Genomic DNA, 20,671 nt, shown 5'->3' on the forward strand with positions numbered 1-20,671 from the left:
CGATTTCTTTGTGTTTGGCCAGGTATGATTCTCAATCAGGGACAGCTGTCTATCGTTGTCTCTGATTGGGAATCATACGTAGGTAGCTTTTTTCCCTCCTTCTGTGTGGGATCCTGTTCTTTGTTTGTGTGCAGTTAGTTTGCACAAGGAAGCTGTTTAGTCGTTGTTTTCTTTATTGTTTTGTTTTGTCTAAAGTTTAACTTCAGTAATAAATATTATGTGGAACTCAAGGAACGCTGTGCCTTGGTCTCATCCTCCCGACGACAGCCGTTACAAGATATTGGTTACTAACAATGATAGAAAAGTCCCTAGTGGGCTAAGCCGATATGACAGCTTGGTAGACAAAAGGAAATGGGTGGGACTGAGAGAGCGGGAAAGACAAATTGGATTCATTACACACAGTCTATAATTATATTAATTGAAATGCCAATCCTTTGCACATGAACGGCCGCTCTTTCGAGAATAATTGCAATGTATATATATTTACGCCCATATGTCGTTGTTGTCTTCTCTGTTGGAATCCTTGATCGTCCTGTAGGGTTAATCAGAGTCTCTGGTTAACTTTCCTAGAAGTCACAATGTCTTTCGTGGTTGTAGGTGGTTAGAATGTATGCTTCAGAGTACCACTCAGACATATTCTCATAGAATAGATGCTTTGGCGGTTGACAGTATTCTCGTTCTAGACTTACATCATTTCTAGCTGCTGACTGGTAATAAAACATCTAAGATTTGCTCTTATTCTATAGGGATCGATATTCTCAGAGTTTAATCAGCGAGTATTATCCTCTGTCGAACAAGGGCGGTTCTATGACTTTCGAAAATGTAGGAATGGTCCGTGGACACTAAAGGGACAGTTATGACAAGTGTTTCATTTGGTGATCTCATGAAGGACAGGAAACACATATAACGGTATCTCTTAACCTCTAGCGTCGAGCAATCCCGTATCCGGGAGCGTAATCATAGCCTCAAGCTCATTACCATAACGCAACGTTTCCTATTCATTAAAATCGCAAATGAAATGAAATAAATATATTGAAACACAAGCTTAGCCTTTTGTTAACAACACTGTCATCTCAGATTTTCAAAATATGCTTTAACCAAAGCTACACAAGCATTTGTGTAAGTTTATTGATAGCCTAGCATAGCATTAAGCCTAGCATTCAGCAGGCAACATTTTCACAAAAACAAGAAAAGCATTCAAATAAAATCATTTACCTTTGAAGAACTTTGGATGTTTTCAATGACGAGACTCTCAGTTAGATAGCAAATATTCATTTTTTCCAAAAAGATTATTTGTGTAAGAGAAATAACTCCGTTTTGTTCATCACGTCTGGCTAAGGAAAAAAACGAAAATGCAGTCACTTACAACGCCAAACTTTTTTCCAAATTAGCTCCATAATATCGACAGAAACATGGCAAACGTTGTTTAGAATCAATCCTCAAGGTGTTTTTCACAATTCTATTCGATGAAAAATCATTCCTGGCAGTCGGTTTCTCATCAGAGTCAAACGTAAAAATACTGCAGCTGGAGATTACGCAATAATTGCGACGGAGGACACCAAGCGACCACCTGGTAAATGTAGTCTCTTATGGTCAATCTTCCAATGATATGCCTACAAATACGTCACAATGCTGCAGACACCTTGGGGAAAACGTGGAAAAGGTAAGCTGACTCCTAGCTCCTCCACAGCCATATAAGGAATCATTGCCATGAGGCGGTTTCAAATAATGCGGCACTTCCTGATTGTATTTTTATCTGGGTTTTTTCTGTAACATCAGTTCTGTGGCACTCACAGACAATATCTTTGCAGTTTTGGAAACGTCAGAGTGTTTTCTTTCCAAAGCTGTCAATTATATGCATAGTCGAGCATCTTTTCGTGACAAAATATATTGTTTAAAAGGGGAACTTTTTTCATCCAACAATTAAACCAGTTATCACCCTCCCTGTAGTCTTAGAACTACCCATCCCGGATCCGGTATATTTGTCATCAGCAACGCTGAATAGCATAGCGCAACAGTCAACAAATATTACTAGAAAATATTAATATTCATGAAATCACAAGTGAAATATAGCAAAACACAGCTTAGCCTTTTGTTAATCACTCTGTCGTCTCAGATTTTGAAATTATGCTTTACAGCAAAAGCAATACAAGTGTTTGTGTAAGTTTATCGATAGCCTAGCATAGCATTATGTACACTTAGCATCAGGAAGCTTGGTCACGAAAATCAGAAAAGCAATCAAATTAACCGTTCACCTTTGATGATCTTCGGATGTTTTCACTTACGAGACTCCCAGTTAGACAGCAAATGTTCCTTTTGTTCCATAAAGATATTTTTTATATCCAAATACCTCCGTTAGTTTGGTGTGTTATGCCCAGGAATCCACCGGAAATAGTGGTCACGACAACGCAGACAAAAAAAAAACAGAAACATGGCAAACATTTTTTATAATCAATCCTCAAGGTGTTTTTCAAAAATCTATTCGATAATATATCAACCGGGACAGTTGGCTTTTCACTAGGATCGGGAGGAACAATGGCCGACTCTCTCTTTTGCGCAAAAATCACTCTGAAAGCCCCCACCTGACCACTTACGTAATGTGGTCGTTCACGCTCATTCTTCAAAATAAAGGCCTGAAACTATGTCTAAAGGCTGTAGACACCTTAGGGAAGCCATAGAAAAAAGGAATCTGGTTGATATCCCTTTCAATGGTCAATAGGGATTCATAGGAACACAGAGCTTTCAAAATAAGAGTCACTTCCCGATTGGATTTTTCTCAGGCTTTTGCCTGCAATATCAGTTCTGTTATATTCACAGACAATATTTATACAGTTTTGGAAACTTTAGAGTGTTTTCTATCCTAAGCTAAAAATTATATGCATATTCTAGCATCTGGTCCTGAGAAATAGGCCATTTACTTTGGGAACGTTATTTTCCCAAAAATAAAAATAGTGCCCCCTAGCTTCAAGAGACCAGTCATCACCTTCCCTGTAGTCATCACTTAAACCAGTCATCACCCTCCCTGTAGTCATCACATAAAGTTACACTGTGTGTGTTTGACTCACTTCTGTGTACTGAGCTACTTTACCAGGAACTGCTGACCACACACACACACCCACTATGACACACAGTTCATGTGAACACCAGAGGGTGTCCTCTCTCTCCCTCCCGGCCCTTCCTCCTTTTTATTCTTGTATGTTGCCTCTTGCTGCCCCTGCCTGTCTGTATGTGTGGGTGTCTGTGTGTGTGTTTGTGTGCTCCCTCCCACCTAGTCTCAGCCCACACTGGGTCCTAACTGGGCCTAGAGATCAGGCCCTACTGTACCATCCAAACCTCCTGGCCTGTCGGATGTGATGCTCATGGATAGACCCAGCACTGCCCGTGGGGAGTAATCTATCACCCAGTCCTCCAGGAGACCCAGAGCACTAGAAGAGCTGACCCACCAGTCCTCACACTCCACTCCACCACAGGGGTTGGCTGCAGATTGATTGGCTGAAAATTACAGTCTGAAAGAAAGAATGAATGCCTTGAGATGAATGTCACCCTCTGTGATGAGTTACCCTCTCTGATGAATGTCACCCTCTCTGATGAAAGTCACCTTCTCTGACGAGTCACCCTCTCTGATGAATGTCACCCTCTCTGATGAGTCACCCTCTCTGATGAATGTCAACCTGTCTGATCAGTCACCCTCTCTGATGAGTCACACTCTCTGATGAATGTCACCATCTCTGATAAATGTCACACTGTCTTATGAGTCACCCTGTTTGTTGAATGTCAGACTCTTTGATGAGTCACCCTGTCTGATGAATGTCACCCTCTCTGATGAATGTCACCCTGTCTGAAGAAAGTCACCCACTTTGATGATTCACCCTCTCTAATAAATGTCACCCTATCTGATGAAAGTCACCCTCTCTGATGAGTCACCCTCTCTGATGAATGTCACCATCTCTGATAAATGTCACACTGTCTGATGAGTCACCCTGTTTGATGAATGTGGCCCTCTTTGATAGGTCACACTCTCTGATATGTTCGCCAAAAGAGAGATCAGGGTCCAGAGTAACGCCGAGGTCCTTCTCAGTTTTATTTGAGACGACTGTACAACCATCAAGATTAACCTGTTGAGTGTAGGGGGCAGTATTTTGATGTTTGGATGAAAAACTGCCTATTTCTCAGTCCCAGAATATAGAATATGTATAGAATTGTCAGATTAGGATAGAAAACACTCTAAAGTTTCCAAAACTGTAAAAAAAAATAAAAAAAATTGAGTATAACAGAACTGATATTGCAGGCAAAAACCTGAGGAAAGTCCAACAAGGATGTGCCTAAGATAAACAAATCTCCCTGTTCCATCGCATGCCTTCCCTCCATTTAAATGGATATCAACCATATTCCTTTCTCTATGGCTTCCAGATGATGTGAACAGTCATTAGACATGGTTTCAGGCTTTTATTCTGAAAAATGAGCGAGAACGATCACATCGCGTCAGTGGATGGGTTTTGCATGCGCAACAGCTTGGAGTAGACATTTTCTCTCTCTCTCCTATTGAAAAAGCTACGGTCCGGTTGAAATATTATTGATTATTTATTGTAAAAACAACCTGAGGATTGATCATAAAAAAATGTTTCTACGAACTTTACGGATACTATTTGGAATTTTTGTCTGCCCCGTCGTGTTCACTCGAGCCTGTGGATTTCTGAACAAAACCTGCCAACCAAATGGAGGTATTTTGGATATAGAAATAATCTTTATGGAACAAAAGGAACATTTATTGTGTAACTGGGAGTCTCGTGAGTGCAAACACCCGAAGATCATCCAAGGTAAGCGATTAATTGTATTTATTTTCTGACTTTCGTGACCAATCTACTTTGCTGCTAGCTGTTTGTAATGTTTTGTCTGCTGAGAGAGATGTCCGAACATAAACGCTTGGATAGCTTTTGCTGTAAAACTTTTTTGAAATCTGACACTCCAGGTGGAGCTTCTAGCGAGGGCAATTTTTGGGCTCCACCATGTTTCATTGAAATGTACAGCTGTGTGTCATCCGCATGGCAGTGAAAGTTAACATTATGTTTTCGAATGACATCCCCAAGAGGTCAAATATATTGTGAAAACAACAGTGGTCCTAAAACGGAACCTTGAGGAACACCGGAATTTACAGTTGATTTGTCACAAATCAGGACAAACCATTCACAGAGACAAACTGATATCTTTCCGACAGATAAGATCTAAACCAGGCCAGAACTTGTCCGTGTAGACCAATTTGGGTTTCCAATCTCTCCAGAAGAATGTGGTGATCGATGGTATCAAAAGCAGCACTAAGGTCTAGGATGCAGAGCCTCGGTCTGACGCCATTAAAAGGTAATTTACAACCTTCACAGGTGCAGTCTCAGTGCTATAATGGGGTCTAAAACCAGACTGAAGTATTTCATATACATTGTTTGTCTTCAGGAAGGCAGTGAGTTGCTGCGCAACAGCTTTTTCAATTTTTTTTGAGAGGAATGGAAGATTCGATTTAGGCCGATAGTTTTAAAAATATTCTCTGGGTCAAGGTTAGGCTTTTTTAAGAGAGGATTTATTACTGCCACTTTTAGTGGCACGTTTATTATGTTCAACATAGGAGGGCCAAGCACAGGGAGCAGCTCTTTCAGTAGTTTAGTTGGAATAGGGTATGCAGCTTGATGGTTTAAAGGCCATGATTATTTTCATCATTGTGTCAAGAGATATAGTACTAAAACACTTGAATGTCTCCCTTGATCCTAGGCCCTGGCAGAATTGTGCAGACTCAGGACAACTGAGCCCGTAATTTGCTTGCTAATGATCATGATCTTTTCCTCAAAGAAGTTTATGAATTTATTACTGCTGAAGTGAAAGCCATCCTCTCTTGGGCAATGCTGCTTTTTAGTTAGCTTTGCGACAGTATCAAAAATACATTTCGGATTGTTCTTATTTTCCTCAATTAAATTGGAAAAATAGGATGATCGAGCAGCAGGGAGGGCTCTTCGATACTGCACGGTACTTTCCAAGCTAGTCGGAAGACTTCCAGTTTGGTGTGGCGCCATTTCCGTTCCAATTTCCTACAAGCTTGCTTCAGAGCTCGGGTAATTTCTGTATACCAGGGAGCCAGTTTCTTATGTCAAATGTTTTTAGTTTTTAGGGGTGAAACTGCATCTAGGGTATTGCGCAAGGTCAAATTGAGTTCCTCAGTTAGGTGGTGAACTGAATTTTGTCCTCTGACAATCCATGGATAGGCAGAGGGAGTCTGGAAATGCATCAAGGAATCGTTGGGTTGTCTGAGAATTTATAGCACGACTTTTGATGCTCCTTGGTTGGGGTCTGAGCAGATTATTTGTTGTGATTGCAAACGTAATAAAATGGTGGTCCGATAGTCCAGGATTATAAGGAAAAACATTAAGATCCACAACATTTATTCTATGGGACAAAACTAGGTCCAGAGTATGACTGTGGCAGTGAGTAGGCCTAGAGACATGTTGGACAAAGCCCACTGAGTCGATGATGTCTCCGAAAGCCTTTTGGAGTGGGTCTGTGGACTTTTCCATGTGAATATTACAGTCACCAAAAATTAGAATATTATCTGCTATGACTACAAGGTCCGATAGGAATTCAGGGAACTCAGTGAGGAACGCTGTGTATGGCCCTAGAGGCCTGTAAACCGTAGCTATGAAAAATGATTGAGTAGGCTGCACAGAATTCATGACTAGCTCAAAAGAAGAAATTGAAATGTTTTATCGTAAATGTTAGCAACACCTCCACCTTTGCGGGATGCACGGGAGATATGGTCACTCGTGTAACGAGGAGGTGAGGCCTCATTTAACACAGTAAATTCATCAGGCTTAAAGTTAAGCCAGGTTAAGCAGGTTAAGAGCTTCACGTTCCTTGGTGTCCACATCACCAACAAACTAGAACGGTCCAAACACACCAAGACAGTCGTGAAGAGGGCTCGACAAAGCCTATTCCCCCTCAGGAAACTAAAAATATTTGGCATGGGTCCTGAGATCCTCAAAAGGTTCTACAGCTGCAACATCGAGAGCATTCTGACTGGTTGCATCACTGCCTGGTATGGCAATTGCTCGGCCCCTGATCGCAAGGCACTACAGAGGGTAGTGCGTACGGCCCAGTACATCACTGGTGCTAAGCTGCCTGCCATCCAGGACCTCTAACTAGGCGGTGTCAGAGGAAGGCCCTAAAAATTGTCAAAGACCCCAGCCACCCCAGTCATAGACTGTTCACCTCTACTACCGCATGGCAAGCTGTACCGAAGTACCAAGTCTAGGACAAAAAGGCTACTCAATAGTTTTTACCTCCAAGCCATAAGACTCCTGAACAGGTAATAAAATGGCTACCCAGACTATTTTCATTGTGTGCTCCCCCAACCCCTCTTTTACACTGCTGATACTCTCTGTTTATCATATATGGACAGTCTCTTTAACTATACATTCATGTACATATGTACATACTACCTCAATTGGGCTGACCAACCAGTGCTCCCGCACGTTGGCTAATCGGGCCATCTGCGTTGTGCCCCGCAACCCACCACCCGCCAACCCCTATTTACACTACTGCTACTCTCTGTTCATCATATATACATAGCCACTTTAACCATATCTACATGTACATACTACCTCAATCAGCCTGACTAACCTGTGTCTGTATGTAGCCTCGCTACTTTCATAGTCTCACTACTGTGTATAGCCTCGCCACTGTTTTTCACTGTCTTTTTACTGTTGTTTTTTAAATCTTTACTTACCTATTGTTCACCTAATGCCTTTTTTTCACTATTGGTTAGAGCCTTCACTATTGGTTAGAGCATTTCACTGTAAGGTCTACCTACACCTGTTGTATTCGGCCCACATGACAAATAAACTTAGATTTGATTTGATTTGATGAAAGTCACCCTATCTGATGAATGTCACCCTGTCTGGTGAATGTCACCCTCTCTGATGAGTCACACTATGATGAATGTCACCCTGTCTGGTGAATGTCACCCTCTCTGATGAGTCACACTATGATGAATGTCACCCTGTCTGGTGAATGTCACCCTCTCTGATGAGTCACACTATGATGAATGTCACCCTGTCTGGTGAATGTCACCCTCTCTGATGAGTCACACTAGGATGAATGTCACCCTCTCTGATGAGTCACACTATGATGAATGTCACCCTGTCTCATGAAAGTCACCCTGTCTAATGAATGTCACCCTGTCTGATGAAAGTCACCCTGTCTGATGAAAGTCACCCTGCCTGATGAAAGTCACTCTGTGTGATGAAAGTCACCCTGTCTGATGAAAGTCACCCTGCCTGATGAAAGTCACTCTGTGTGATGAAAGTCACCCTGTCTGATGAAAGTCACCCTGTCTGATGAAAGTTACCCCCCAAGATTCTGCTTTCCTCTTCCATCCCTATTTCTTTCTGTCCCTTCCCCCTCAATGTCACCATCTTTCTCTTACTCCTCTCTTTTGTTAGCACATTTTGATACCTGTGCTTACATTATCCCACCTCCCCCCATACACATAAACAGGTAGTCCTGTTGGCATGTTCCTGGCTAAGGCCCCAGACTAAGGGTTGTTAATGTCATGTTGCCATAGGGGACATTTTCTGTGTGACTGTGTTTCCGCTGTTTCAGTATTGGATGCTTGTGTTCCCTGCAGATGCACCAGCTGTTCGTGTGTGTGTGTGTGTGTGTGTGTGTGTGTGTGTGTGTGTGTGTGTGTGTGTGTGTGTGTGTGTGTGTGTGTGTGTGTGTGTGTGTGTGTGTGTGTGTGTCTTTCTCATGGCTTATACAGGGTGTGTGTGTTTGCGTGTGTATGTTGATACTATACATTTGTAATACACACCACAGGACATGGTTGATGGTCTTTGATGGTGTTTGTGTGATATCCGCTATGGGACATTGAGTTTGATGGCATATAGATAGATGGTAGGTGTTGTATTGCATGTGTGATGCATTCAATATGACATTCAAATATATGGGCAGGTGTTATCCATTATGAGAGAAGTCTGTGTGTGGAATTCAGGCCTCTGCACCTTAGATTACTTTCATTCACACACACTTGCATAGGTGTGTGTGTGTGTGTGTGTGTGTGTGTGTGTGTGTGTGTGTGTGTGTGTGTGTGTGTGTGTGTGTGTGTGTGTGTGTGTGTGTGTGTGTGTGTGTGTGCTTGCCTCTATGTGGTTGCTGCATATTTTCAGGAGGCTGTCTGCACTCTGCACATCCTGGCTCTGTTTCCATGGTGATCCATTCTCCAAATCCTGTGTGTGTGTGCATGCGTGCACATGTGCGTGTGTGTGTGTGCAGCAGAGAATGGGTTGGTTTGTAAGTAACAGTGTGACAGTGGCGAGGGGGATTAGATAAATAAACAACTCCAGCTGCAGTAACACTGAGTTAATAACACTATCTGGTTAACACTGATAAATATAGACCCCGGCAACCATGGGCAACATCCCAATTCTCCATAGCCTCCTCTCCTCTCCTCTCCTCTCCTCTCCTCTCCTCCCCTCTCCTCTCCTCTCCTCTCCTCTCCTCTCCTCTCCTCTCCTCTCCTCTCCTCTCCTCTCCTCTCCTCTACTTATCGCTTTTCCTTCATGACCTGAGTCATCCCCATCCCCATCCTCATCCTCTATGTTAGCCATGATGGCAGTCTTTGGTATAGGGAGAGGAGAGAGGAGAGAGACACGGAGGAAGAGAGGAGGACTGAGATGGAGATACGGAGATACACATACACACACACATACACACACACTACAGTACACACTCTCACAGGGGACTGACAGCCATCCATCTCTCCCTTCAGTAAGCTCCTGTCTTTGAAAGAGGACTCTCAGGGCTTCAGCAGTCAGCCCGGTCCCGCGATTGCTCTGTTTCAAATTGACTTTGTTCCTTTAGCTGCTCTAAGCTCAAAGTTTATCTTCTCTCTCACTATACGCCTGAGCTATCTATATGATGTGTGGGAACTCTAAACACATCTGTTGTATGTGACATCCCTTTGTTGAGGCTGAGGGGAGTGTCCCTTTGATGAGGCTGAGGGGAGTGTGCATTTGATGAGGTTGAGGGGAGTGTCAACTTGATTAGGCTGAGGGGATTGTCCCTTTGATGAGGCTCACCTTTATTTTCTCTTTCCTTCTTTCTCTCTCTCTCTCTCTCTCTCTCTCTCTCGCTCTCTCTATCTCTAAGATCCTCCAAGGCCCACCCAGGTCCTGTGGTCCACATAAGTGACAACCCCATGGATGAGGGAAAGGTATGGAGTGGCTCTCTGCCCAAAAGTGGTGTACATTACATGTGTGTATCTTTCCTTCTTGTTGTTGAAGAGTGTGGCATGCCACTAATCCTTCTGTAAAGACCTCACACATCGCTTGATTGTTCAGGTCTGACACTTGACATTCATCCTGCCATCTGTCCCTGCCTCCCTACCTCCCTGCCCCTCTCTCTGGATGTAGGTTTAGCCTTTATGAAACATTCAAGCTGGCTGAATCATTATTTCTCTTGTATTTGAATACACAGATAATCGCTTTTGAAATATGAATGACTTGTCACAACCGCGGCTGTTCAGACGTTTATCTATCATTTATTTATGTTTCAGGACTCGGGGTGCGAGAGGAGCTGAGTTCCAAAGAACAACAAAAAAATATAGACGGAAAAGAATTCCTTATCATTTGAATTTCAATGAAGGCATTAATGAAGGCATTCTCGCACAGAGAGGTTTAAAGGTTCAATGCTGCCGTTTAAAAAAAATCTCAATATCATATCATTTCTGGGTAACAATTAAGTACCTTACTGTGATTGTTTTTCAATTAAAATAGTCAAAAATAGTCAAAAATAACTTCTTAAGCAAAGAGCCATTTCTCAAGCAATAATTTTGCTAGGACTGTCTGGGAGTGGTCTGAGTGGGGAGGGTAAACCTGAAAATTAGCTGAAAATAAGAAACTCTCTTTCTTATTGGTATATTAACTAATTTACCACTTGGTGATGTCACCAGGCTGTGTAAAACTCCATCCCATCAAAATAGGCTGAATTTTATGGAATTTTTTAAACAACTCTTAAGCTCAAAGGGAATTATCATCATGTTAACAATTTCACAGTATTATTCCAAACTCATAGTGTGGAAATATATATAAAACATTGGAAATTCATGTTTTTGACTGCACTGGGCCTTAAAATAAATAGTCCATTGTTTGGGGTATTTTGAAAATATCAACATGGTTTGGTTAACAATAGCCATGAAAAAATGTAACAAAATGCACTTTTATTTACTTGTTGTTATTAACAGTTTAGAACCAAGGTCAAGAGGTGATCAAATAAACTGTGTATCCTGTTTGTCTTCTATTTCATCCCACCATCCAACCGCAGGGTGCCGTGGGAATGTTGAGCGTATTATTCCTTCTCTGATATGTCTGTCCTCACAGGTCCAAATCTCACTGGCTGTCTGTCAATTCTCCCTTCCAGCTCATCATTGGATATGAGGCTGGAATTGTGGTCTTGTGGGATCTGAAATCTAAGAAAGCAGACTACCGCTACACTTACGACGAGGTAGGCACCATCTCCCACAATGCCTTTCAGTACCTCTCTTCCTGTGATCTGGGTAATACATGAAAATACAAAAAGAGAAATCAAATATTCATGAACTGCTTGATATAAATAGAATAGTGTGTGTGTACTGTATGTGTGCACTGTGTGTGTGCACTGTGTGTGTGTACTGTGTGTGTACTGTGTGTGTACTGTGTGTATACTGTGTGTATACTGTGTGTGCATACTGTGTGTATACTGTGTGTGTACTTTGTGTGTACTGTGTGTATACTGTGTGTATACTGTGTGTGTACTGTGTGTGTGTATGTGTGTGTGCACTGTGTTTTCCATATGCATTGTTTGCCTTTGAGAGATGACATTAAAAGGGGTTTAGAGTCTGTGAAGGACTAGACATGTAGACCAGGACTGTACCCATACTGAGTTACTGTAAGGTTCTGTATTTATTTTCTTAGTCAACCTTTTGTTCTGTTTCGTTGTGTTCTTGAACGTAGCCCTGTTTCTTTGTGTTCTTGAACGTAGCCCTGTCTTTAATTTTTGTTCATTGGTTTCACCTGTGTTAGTTACTCACCTGGTCTCATCAGCTCCTTATTTAGTCCAGTTCATTCTGTTTGTGCCTTCGTGAAGTATTGTTCATTTTGACTTTACAAAGCCTTTTCCTAGCTCGTTTGTGAGAACCAGTTATAGCCTTCAGTTCTAGTTTTGATTCACCTGCCTGTTTGCCTACCTGTATATGACCATTGCCTGTCTGTGACCACAATTCCTGCCTTCTGCGACGGCAAAATAAACCCCTGCCGCTCTCTGTGCGTGAATCTACACATTTTTTCTCCCTGAGTGTTCAGTACAGAATACCTCACTTAATAACGGAATGGATTCAGTGGCGCTACAGTGGCGCCTAACCCAGCAAGAGGAGCATATGGAGGAAATCTGCCATCTTTCCCGCCAGCCTATCCCTACTCCTCCGATGCCAGGTATCGTAACCCATAGCCCTTCATTCATATCCATGCCTGGAAAATATGACGTTTCACCTGGGAAATGTCAGGGATTTCTGATGCAATGCAGCAACTACATTGAGCACAACCCCACTAACTTTGCTACCGAAAAGAGCAGGGTGGATTTTGTCTCTACTCACAGACAAAGCCCTGGATTGGGCCACCGCCATATGGACTGCCAACAGCACAGAACTCGGATCCGAGACCCATTTCCACAACCTTTTCAAAGAGGTATTCGATCACTCTCCTTCCGGTCATCCTATCCTCTATGAGGAGACCTCCTCATAGAACTTCAACAAGGACGCAATTCAACTGCCGACTATGCCCTCGAGTTCCGCACCATGGCTGCAGGGAGTGGATGGAATGAGGCTGCTTTACTTACCATCTACCGGAGAGGGCTCAACAGGGAACTTCAGGCAGAGCTGTCCTGTAGAGGTGACCTTCAGGATTTAAATCAACACAGTCGTATGTCCATCTTCATCGACCACCTCATCGCCGACCGCCGAAGAACTCTGCCACCCAGGAACACGAAACCTTCTCTTTCCATGATTCCATCATCCTGTACGAGTCTTCCAGAGCCCATGCAGTTGGGCCATGCTCCTCTCCCGTGTATCGAACATCAAAGGCGGATCCAAGAAGGGCTCTAGAAGGCTTGATAGATTCGGGAGCAGCAGGTCATTTTATCCATCACCAGCTAGTACAAGAGCTTGACATTGATCTAATACCTGTCAACCCTCCCTTAAGGATTAACACACTGGATGGGCAGCCATTGGGCACGGGCTTCATTATGCACCTGACACAGAGCGTCACGCTCCAGAGTCTTCCACACAGAAACCATTCAACTCATGGAACTCTCATCCCCCAAACAGCCACTTATCCCCGGACACCCCTGGCTTTGTCGTCACAACCTTGCCATCACGTGGTGGTGAACTACTGTCCTGGTCTTCTACCTGCTTCACCAGTTGTCTCAGCCTACCCTGCAGTGCCACCACCATTGGACTCTGCCTCTGCCATCTGAACACACCCAGTACAGCAATGTCTTCAGCAAAATCAAGGCCTCCTCTCTGCCACAACATCGCCCAGGAGACTGTGCTATTGACTTACTCCCTGGAGTGTCCCCACCGAAGGGCTGTGTTTTCCCCCTATCTATCCTGGAAAATGAGGCAATGGAGAACTACATTGATTACACTCAAACAGTTTAATTCGTCCTTCTTCCCCGGCTGCGTCCAGCTTCTTTGTTGGAAAGAAGTACAGTGGTCTCCGTCCATGTGTTGATTACCGTTCCCTGAATGACGTCACGGTCAAGAACCGTTTCCCCATTCCTCTGATCCCAGCGACCCTTGAACAAGAGGGCCACGCCAACATCTATACAAAACTTGACCTGCGAAGTACATATAACCGTGTCCGTATACGTGAAGGCGACGAATGGAAGATGGTCTTTATCACCACACGAGAGCACTACCAATACCTGGTCAGGCCCTACGTCCCTACTAACGCCCCCGTCGTCTTCCGATCCTTTGTGAACAAGGTTTTCCAGGATATGATCTACCCCTTTCTCATTGTCTACATTAATGACATCCTGATTTACTCTCACTTCCTTAAGGAACAAAATGTTCTTCAATGGCTCCTTGACCATAACCTTTATGTGAAGACTGAAAAGAGCACCTTCCATGTAAACTTCCTCAGTTTCGTACTGACACCTGGAGGGGTCAGCATGGATGAGAACAGTCACCACCGTCGGTAAATGGCCCAAACCCACCCCCATTAAGGAACTCCAACGTTTCATTGGGTTCTCCAATTACTATCGCCGGTTCATTCGGAACTTCAGTTCTACGGCCGCTCCCCTCACTGCCCTTACCAGCCCAAAGACCCGGACCCTTCAATAGACTGATACAGCCCTGACTGCTTTCAACAACTTGAAATGCCTCTTCACCTCAGCTCCTGTCCTTCACCAACCTGATCCGACCCTTCCTTTCACCCCGGAGGTGGATGCCATAAGTAGGAGCCATACTCTCTCAGCAGGTGGGAACACCTCCAAAATCACATCCCTGTGCCACCTTCTCCAGGAAATGATCCTCCGCTGAGAGGAATGTACGGTGTGTGGAACAGAGAACTCCTCGCCGTCAAGCTGGCCCTAGGAGTGGCACCACTGGTTGGACGGCGCACAACATCCCTTTCTCATCCTAACAGATCAGTAATTTGGAATATATCAGATTGGCCAAGAGGTTAAACTCCAGACTAGCCCGCTGGGCTCTTCACATGCTTCCATTTTCAAAACGTAAAAGCTGAGGCTCTCTCCTGCCAGTTTGACCTTCTGACCAGTAACTCAGACCCTACACCAATTCTTCCATAATGCAAGAGGAAGGGACTGGTACAGTGGGAGGTTCACTCTGCCATACAAGAAGCCCTAACCTCTGACCCGGCTCCTCCTGAGACAGCAGCTGGGAGGAGTTACGTACTGTACCAGCAGCTATTAGACCCCAACTCATGCAATTGTTTCACACGTCCTTGGGGTCAGAACATCCAGGCATTACACGAACCACCAAACTTCTATCCTGTAAATTCTGGCTGTCCTCAATGGCATCTGACGTAAGGGATTACTTACACTCCTGTCCAGTCTGTGCCCAAACCAAAAGCCCTCGTCATCTCCCTTCCGGTAAGCTTCAACATTTGCCAATCCCTCAGACCCTGGTCCCACGTAGCTGTTGACTTCATCACAGACTTTCCTGAATCCTCTGGTAATGCCACCATCCTTATCATAGTAGACTGTTTTTCAAAAATGTGTCGTCTGGTTCCTCTTCTTCATTTACCTAACGCCATGGAATTGGCTGAGTGTATGTTCCAGCAGGTGTTCCATCTGTATGGGATTCCGGACATCGTCTCTGCCTGTGACCACGAATCCTGCCTTCTGAGACGGCAAAATAAACACCCGCCACTCTCTGCGCGTGAATCTACACCTTTTTTCTCCCGGAGTATTCATTACAGTTACAATAGTTTGGCACCCAATCCTACAGCGTGTAGTCTCTCAGAACCACGGATGTCCCGATGTCTTGCCTGTGGACCTCAATTTCTAGAGCATCGGCCATTTGTGTTTCCTTTTTTTCCAAGCCAACATCCGTTTCTAACAAAAAAATGCTAATAGAAAAACACAAACATCACATAATGACTTGTTATCCCCAGCCTCATAATACCCAGTTAAGAAGGAGTCAGAAACCCTGGTGCCAAACAGATCGAGTAGCTTTAAAAAGACACACACAGAGTCGTGGCTTTAAAAAGACACACACCGAGTCAGGCTTAGAGTAATGAGTTTATGTTAACACCCGTGCTACCGTTCACCTCATTTACAATGTGACAACACAAGGACAACATGGCCCTGTGGTGACTCTCCCTGATGAATAGGATGCTCCCTCTTTATTGTGCATTCTCTCTCTCTCCCCTGGGTGAGATGATATCTCTCTCTCTCTCCTCCTCCCTGGTCCAAAGGCTTATGTGGTGAATCTCCTTGGCAGCTATGTTCTCTCCTCTCAACCCTGTAACACCTCCCCAGAGACCTACTTCTCTACACCGCTGCTGCTTCAGTACTCTGGAGTTCATGAACACTGGGGAAAACAGCATTGTATTCACATCACTGCCATGCTCGGGCATTACAGCTAATGTTCTGCTGTCATCACCTGTCACTAATTACTGATTCAGGGTCAGATCTATGATCATCAGTCTAAACCTGGCTATTAAGAGCTGAACCAGTTTTCAAGGGCATATGGCCCATATAGCCCTGTTTGTTCAGGTTTGTATCACTGATTCTGGATCAGCAATAGATGTCCCAGTCTTAACTTTAGCGGTGAAGAACTAAACATAAAAGCTGGCCTCTAACCAGTTTTAAAGGGCGTAGAATAGCATTTGATTCTGTAGAATAGACTATGGGGAGATTTAATTATGATAACTCTGGATTCCTAGATGGAGCTCTGGCCAACACATTAAGTAATGGATTAAAATGCTAAGTATATACTTATACCAGGATAGATGTGCAGGCTTTTCTGATGGCGCTGCAAGTTTCTGAAAGACGGGCTGGATGTATATACAGGATCATGGTACTGTATCAGTGGTTTTGCTGCGTAGACTGGGCGTGATGACAAAGGAAGTTTTGGCATCGTTATGGCTGGCAGAAGGGCAGGGTCTGGAGTTCCTCGGACTTCAAAATCTTTAAGTTGTGTGAGGAAACAGTATTTTGGGGAAAATGTTTGTAATTGCAAGAAACTATCTCTGTAACTGTCAGGGGAATGGCCAGCGGTCACCTGCCGCTTAGAGCGTAGTGTATAGAGTGAATGGGAATAGAGCATAGGACATAGGGAATAGGGCATAGGACATAGGGAATAGGGCATAGGACATAGGGAATAGAGCATAGGACATAGGGAATAGGGCATAGGACATAGGGAATAGGGCATAGGACATAGGGAATAGGGCATAGGACATAGGGAATGGGGTATAGGACATAGGGAATAGGGTATACAGCATATGGAATAGGGTATAGGACATAGGGAATAGGGTTTAAGGCACAGTGGATAGGGTATAGGACGTAGAGAATAGGGTATATACCATAGGGTATAGGACATAGGGAATAGGGTACAAGACATAGAGAAAAGGGTATAGGGGACAGGGAATAGGGTTTAGGGAAGAGAGAATAGGGTATAAGGTATATGACATAGGGAATAGGGTATATGATATAGGGAATAGAGAATAGGACATAGAGAACAAGGTATAGGACATAGGGGATAGGGTGTAGGACATAGAATAGATTATAGGACATTGAGAATAGAGTATAGGACATAGGGAATAGGGTATAGGACATTGAGCATAGGGAATAAGGTATAGGACATTGAGAATGGGGTATAGGACAGAGAATATAGTATAGGACATAGGGAATAGGGTATAGGACATTGAAAATAGGGTATAGGACATAGGCAATAGAGGTGGAGGACACTGGCTGTAACCTTGTCCTCAAGTTTCTCTAGTCGTGTTAGAACATCTTAGACACCCTCACTAATTACAGGAAACACTGTATTTTTGTCACACCTAACCACAGTATGTATGTATTCCAACCCTCACAAACAGTTGACAGCATTCCTTCCTCCATTGTGTCTCTCTCCCAGAATTTTTCCTGTTCATGGCTCAGTGCTATCTCTGCAGGTGCAGTCACTGTGAGCATCAGAGAGAAGATGGAGAAGAAGAGAGCATCAGTCACCTCAGCCCTGCGTTGTCTGACTAAATGCCTCATCCTTCTCCTACTGATGAATAACCTGCCTACACTGGAGCCTGTTTCAGATTTTTATATCTCTTTTCTCTCTCACTCTCCATCTTTCCTGCTCCTTCTTTCATTTTGTCATTCTCTCCCTCTTAACCCCCCCTCTCTCAGTTCACCACCTCCCTCCCACCCTCCGTCCCTCTCTAGCTGAATAAATCCAAGTAGGTGTGAGGGGAGAAACACACACCTCCACACACCTTCGCACACACACCTTCTCACACACGCACAGCACACACACCACACACACACACACTCACACACACATGAAAGGCTGTTATAGCAGTGGGATTGGAATAATCATGGCAGCAATAGAGCTCATTCCATTTTGTGTAAATAAGCAAACTGTCACCTCAGTACCCTATGTATGTGTGTATGTGCACTTAACAGAAAACCAAAACACTTTCTCATACTCGAGCCAATGTGATGACTTTCCAGATAGTGTTTATATTGGTTCAAATCTTCTTAACCTATGCTGAACAAAGCTATAAAAGCAACATGCAACAATTTCAAAGATTTTACTGAGTTACAGTTCATAAAAGGAAATCAGTCGATTGAAATTAATTCATTACGACATAATCTATGGATTTAACATAACTGGGAATACAGATATGCATCTGTTAGTCACAGATACCTTTAAAAAAAAGGTAGGGGCATGGATCAGAACACCTGTCAGTATCTGGTGTGACCACCATTTGCCTCCTTCGCATACAGTAGAGTTGATCAGGCTGTTGATTGTGGCTTGTGGAATGTTGTGCCAATTCTCTTTAATGGCTGTGCAAAGTCGCTGGATATTGGCGGGAACTGGAGGCAGCTTATGCTCGCTAACAGGGATATCAACAAATGTGTTCACTTTTTGTGAGTATGGAACATTTCTGGGATATTTATCTTATTTCAGCTCATGAAACATGGGACCGACACTTAACATGTTGCTTTATATTTTTGTTCAGTATAAATGCAATTCACGTTGCACCTATTGAATGGAATACAATGAGACATATAAAAAGCATAAACTATTGCTAGTAGCCAGATACCATTCATTCATTCAGCAATTCGTTGTGCTAATGGGACACTTGGCAGATGTGGTATTATCTCCATTAGCAACAGGAATGGACATGTATATTAGTTCTAGCTCTATACCGGGATGGGCAACATTGATGGGGGTGGGGGCCACAAAAAATCTGAAATCATTGTGAGGGGCCGCAGTTGCTCGCGGGTCTGCTTACCCACATCCATACCCACACATTCAGTTAGAGCTGGCCCCAGCCTTTTGGGGGCCCTAAGTGAAATGTTGTTGGGGGACCCCCCCCCCCACCGTGCGTGTAAAACATTATTGACAGCGGAGAGAAACATTTTAAGTTTTAAAGCACATTTTCTGCAACTCTACTCAATTTGCCATAGGGCGGAGAGAAATGTTTTCAGTTTTGAATATATTATCTGAGTGAGAGTTACTAACAAAATCAATGGGTCGAGAAAAGCGAGATGGCAAAGCGGACAGTGTCCTTCACCTGGCACTGTGAGAGGAGTGTTTGACACACATTTGAGGTCCGGACAGGTCCTGTCACTGTTGGAACATGACAAGGCTGGGTCTCCCTGAAGCATAGTAGCACTAAGATCATCTTCATTTCACTGAATCTATATGGACGAAGGATGATGTTAGTGATACAATGCCCAGGTCTTCCTCTCAGTACTCTAGAGCTGGAGTCTCACAGAGACAGGTACTCAAAACCAATGTACACTAACACAATACAACCTCCACTACAGACAATCTAACACACACTATTATAGGACAACCCCCATCACAGATCATCTAACACACACTATTATAGGACAACCCCATCACAGATCATCTAACACACACTAGCATAGTGTGTGTTAGATGGCATCGATGGCGATTACTCACCACTGACTGGCAGAATCCTTTTTTTCCTTTAACGAGACCGACGCGAACAATATGCTGCTTTCTCGGGAACAGGCCCAGATCCCCATGATTTTCATGAAGAAGAGGCAGAGAAAAAGGGTCCGGAGGGCAGGCTGCCTTCTGAGAATTCGTAGGCGATCTAATAAACCCTCACGTCCTTCCATTCTGCTAGTAAACGTGCAATCTTTGGACAATAAAATAGATGACCTAAAACAGATAAAATAGATGAAACTACCAACAGGACATTCAAAACTGTAATACCTTATTCTTCACGGAGACATGGCTGAACGACGACACTATCAACATACAGCTGGCTAGTTTACGCTGCACCGGCAGCATAGAACAGAGGCGTCTGGTGAGACAAAGGGGCGGCGCACTGTGTATTTTTGTAAATAAAAGCTGGTGCACAATATCTAAGGAAGTATTCGAGCTATTGCTCTCCTGAGGTAGAGTATCTCATGATAAACTGGAGACCACACTACCTACCTAGAGAGTGTTCATCTGTATTTTTCGTAGCTGTTTACATACAGTGGCTTGCGAAAGTATTTACCCCCCCTTGGCATTTTTCCTATTTAGTTGCCTTACAACCTGGAATTCAAATGGATTTCTGGGGGGTTTGTATCATTTGATTTACACAACATGCCTACCACTTTGAAAATGCAAAATATTTTTTATTGTGAAACAAACAAGAAATACCACAAAAATCTGAAAACTTGAGCGTGCATAACTATTAACCCCCCCCCCCCCCCAAAGTCAATACTTTGTAGAGACACATTTTGCAGCAATTACAGCTGCAAGTCTCTTGGGGTATGTCTCTATAAGCTTGGCACATCTAGCCTCAAGGATTGTTGCCCATTCTTCGAGGCGAAACTGCTCCAGCTCCTTCAAGTTGGATGGGTTCTGCTGGTGTACAGCAATCTTTAAGTCATA

General features: G+C 43.6%; 1 protein-coding gene across 6 annotated transcripts in view; it reads left to right on the forward strand.

Moving 5' to 3' along the window:
- Nucleotides 1-20,671, forward strand: part of LOC110521064 (syntaxin-binding protein 5) — a 129,332-nt gene that overhangs the window by 75,595 nt on the left and 33,066 nt on the right. For all 6 annotated transcript variants that reach the window (XM_036976010.2, XM_090233007.1, XM_036976008.2 and 3 more), the window contains exons 6-7: nucleotides 10,186-10,249; nucleotides 11,455-11,538. In XM_036976010.2, coding sequence (XP_036831905.1) covers nucleotides 10,186-10,249; nucleotides 11,455-11,538 — 148 coding nt within the window. The remainder of the gene's footprint in view (nucleotides 1-10,185; nucleotides 10,250-11,454; nucleotides 11,539-20,671) is intronic.

This window comes from Oncorhynchus mykiss, chromosome 4 (assembly GCF_057628025.1).
Source record: "Oncorhynchus mykiss isolate SJ-2025 chromosome 4, ASM5762802v1, whole genome shotgun sequence".
In the NCBI taxonomy this organism is placed as follows: Eukaryota; Metazoa; Chordata; class Actinopteri; order Salmoniformes; family Salmonidae; genus Oncorhynchus; species Oncorhynchus mykiss.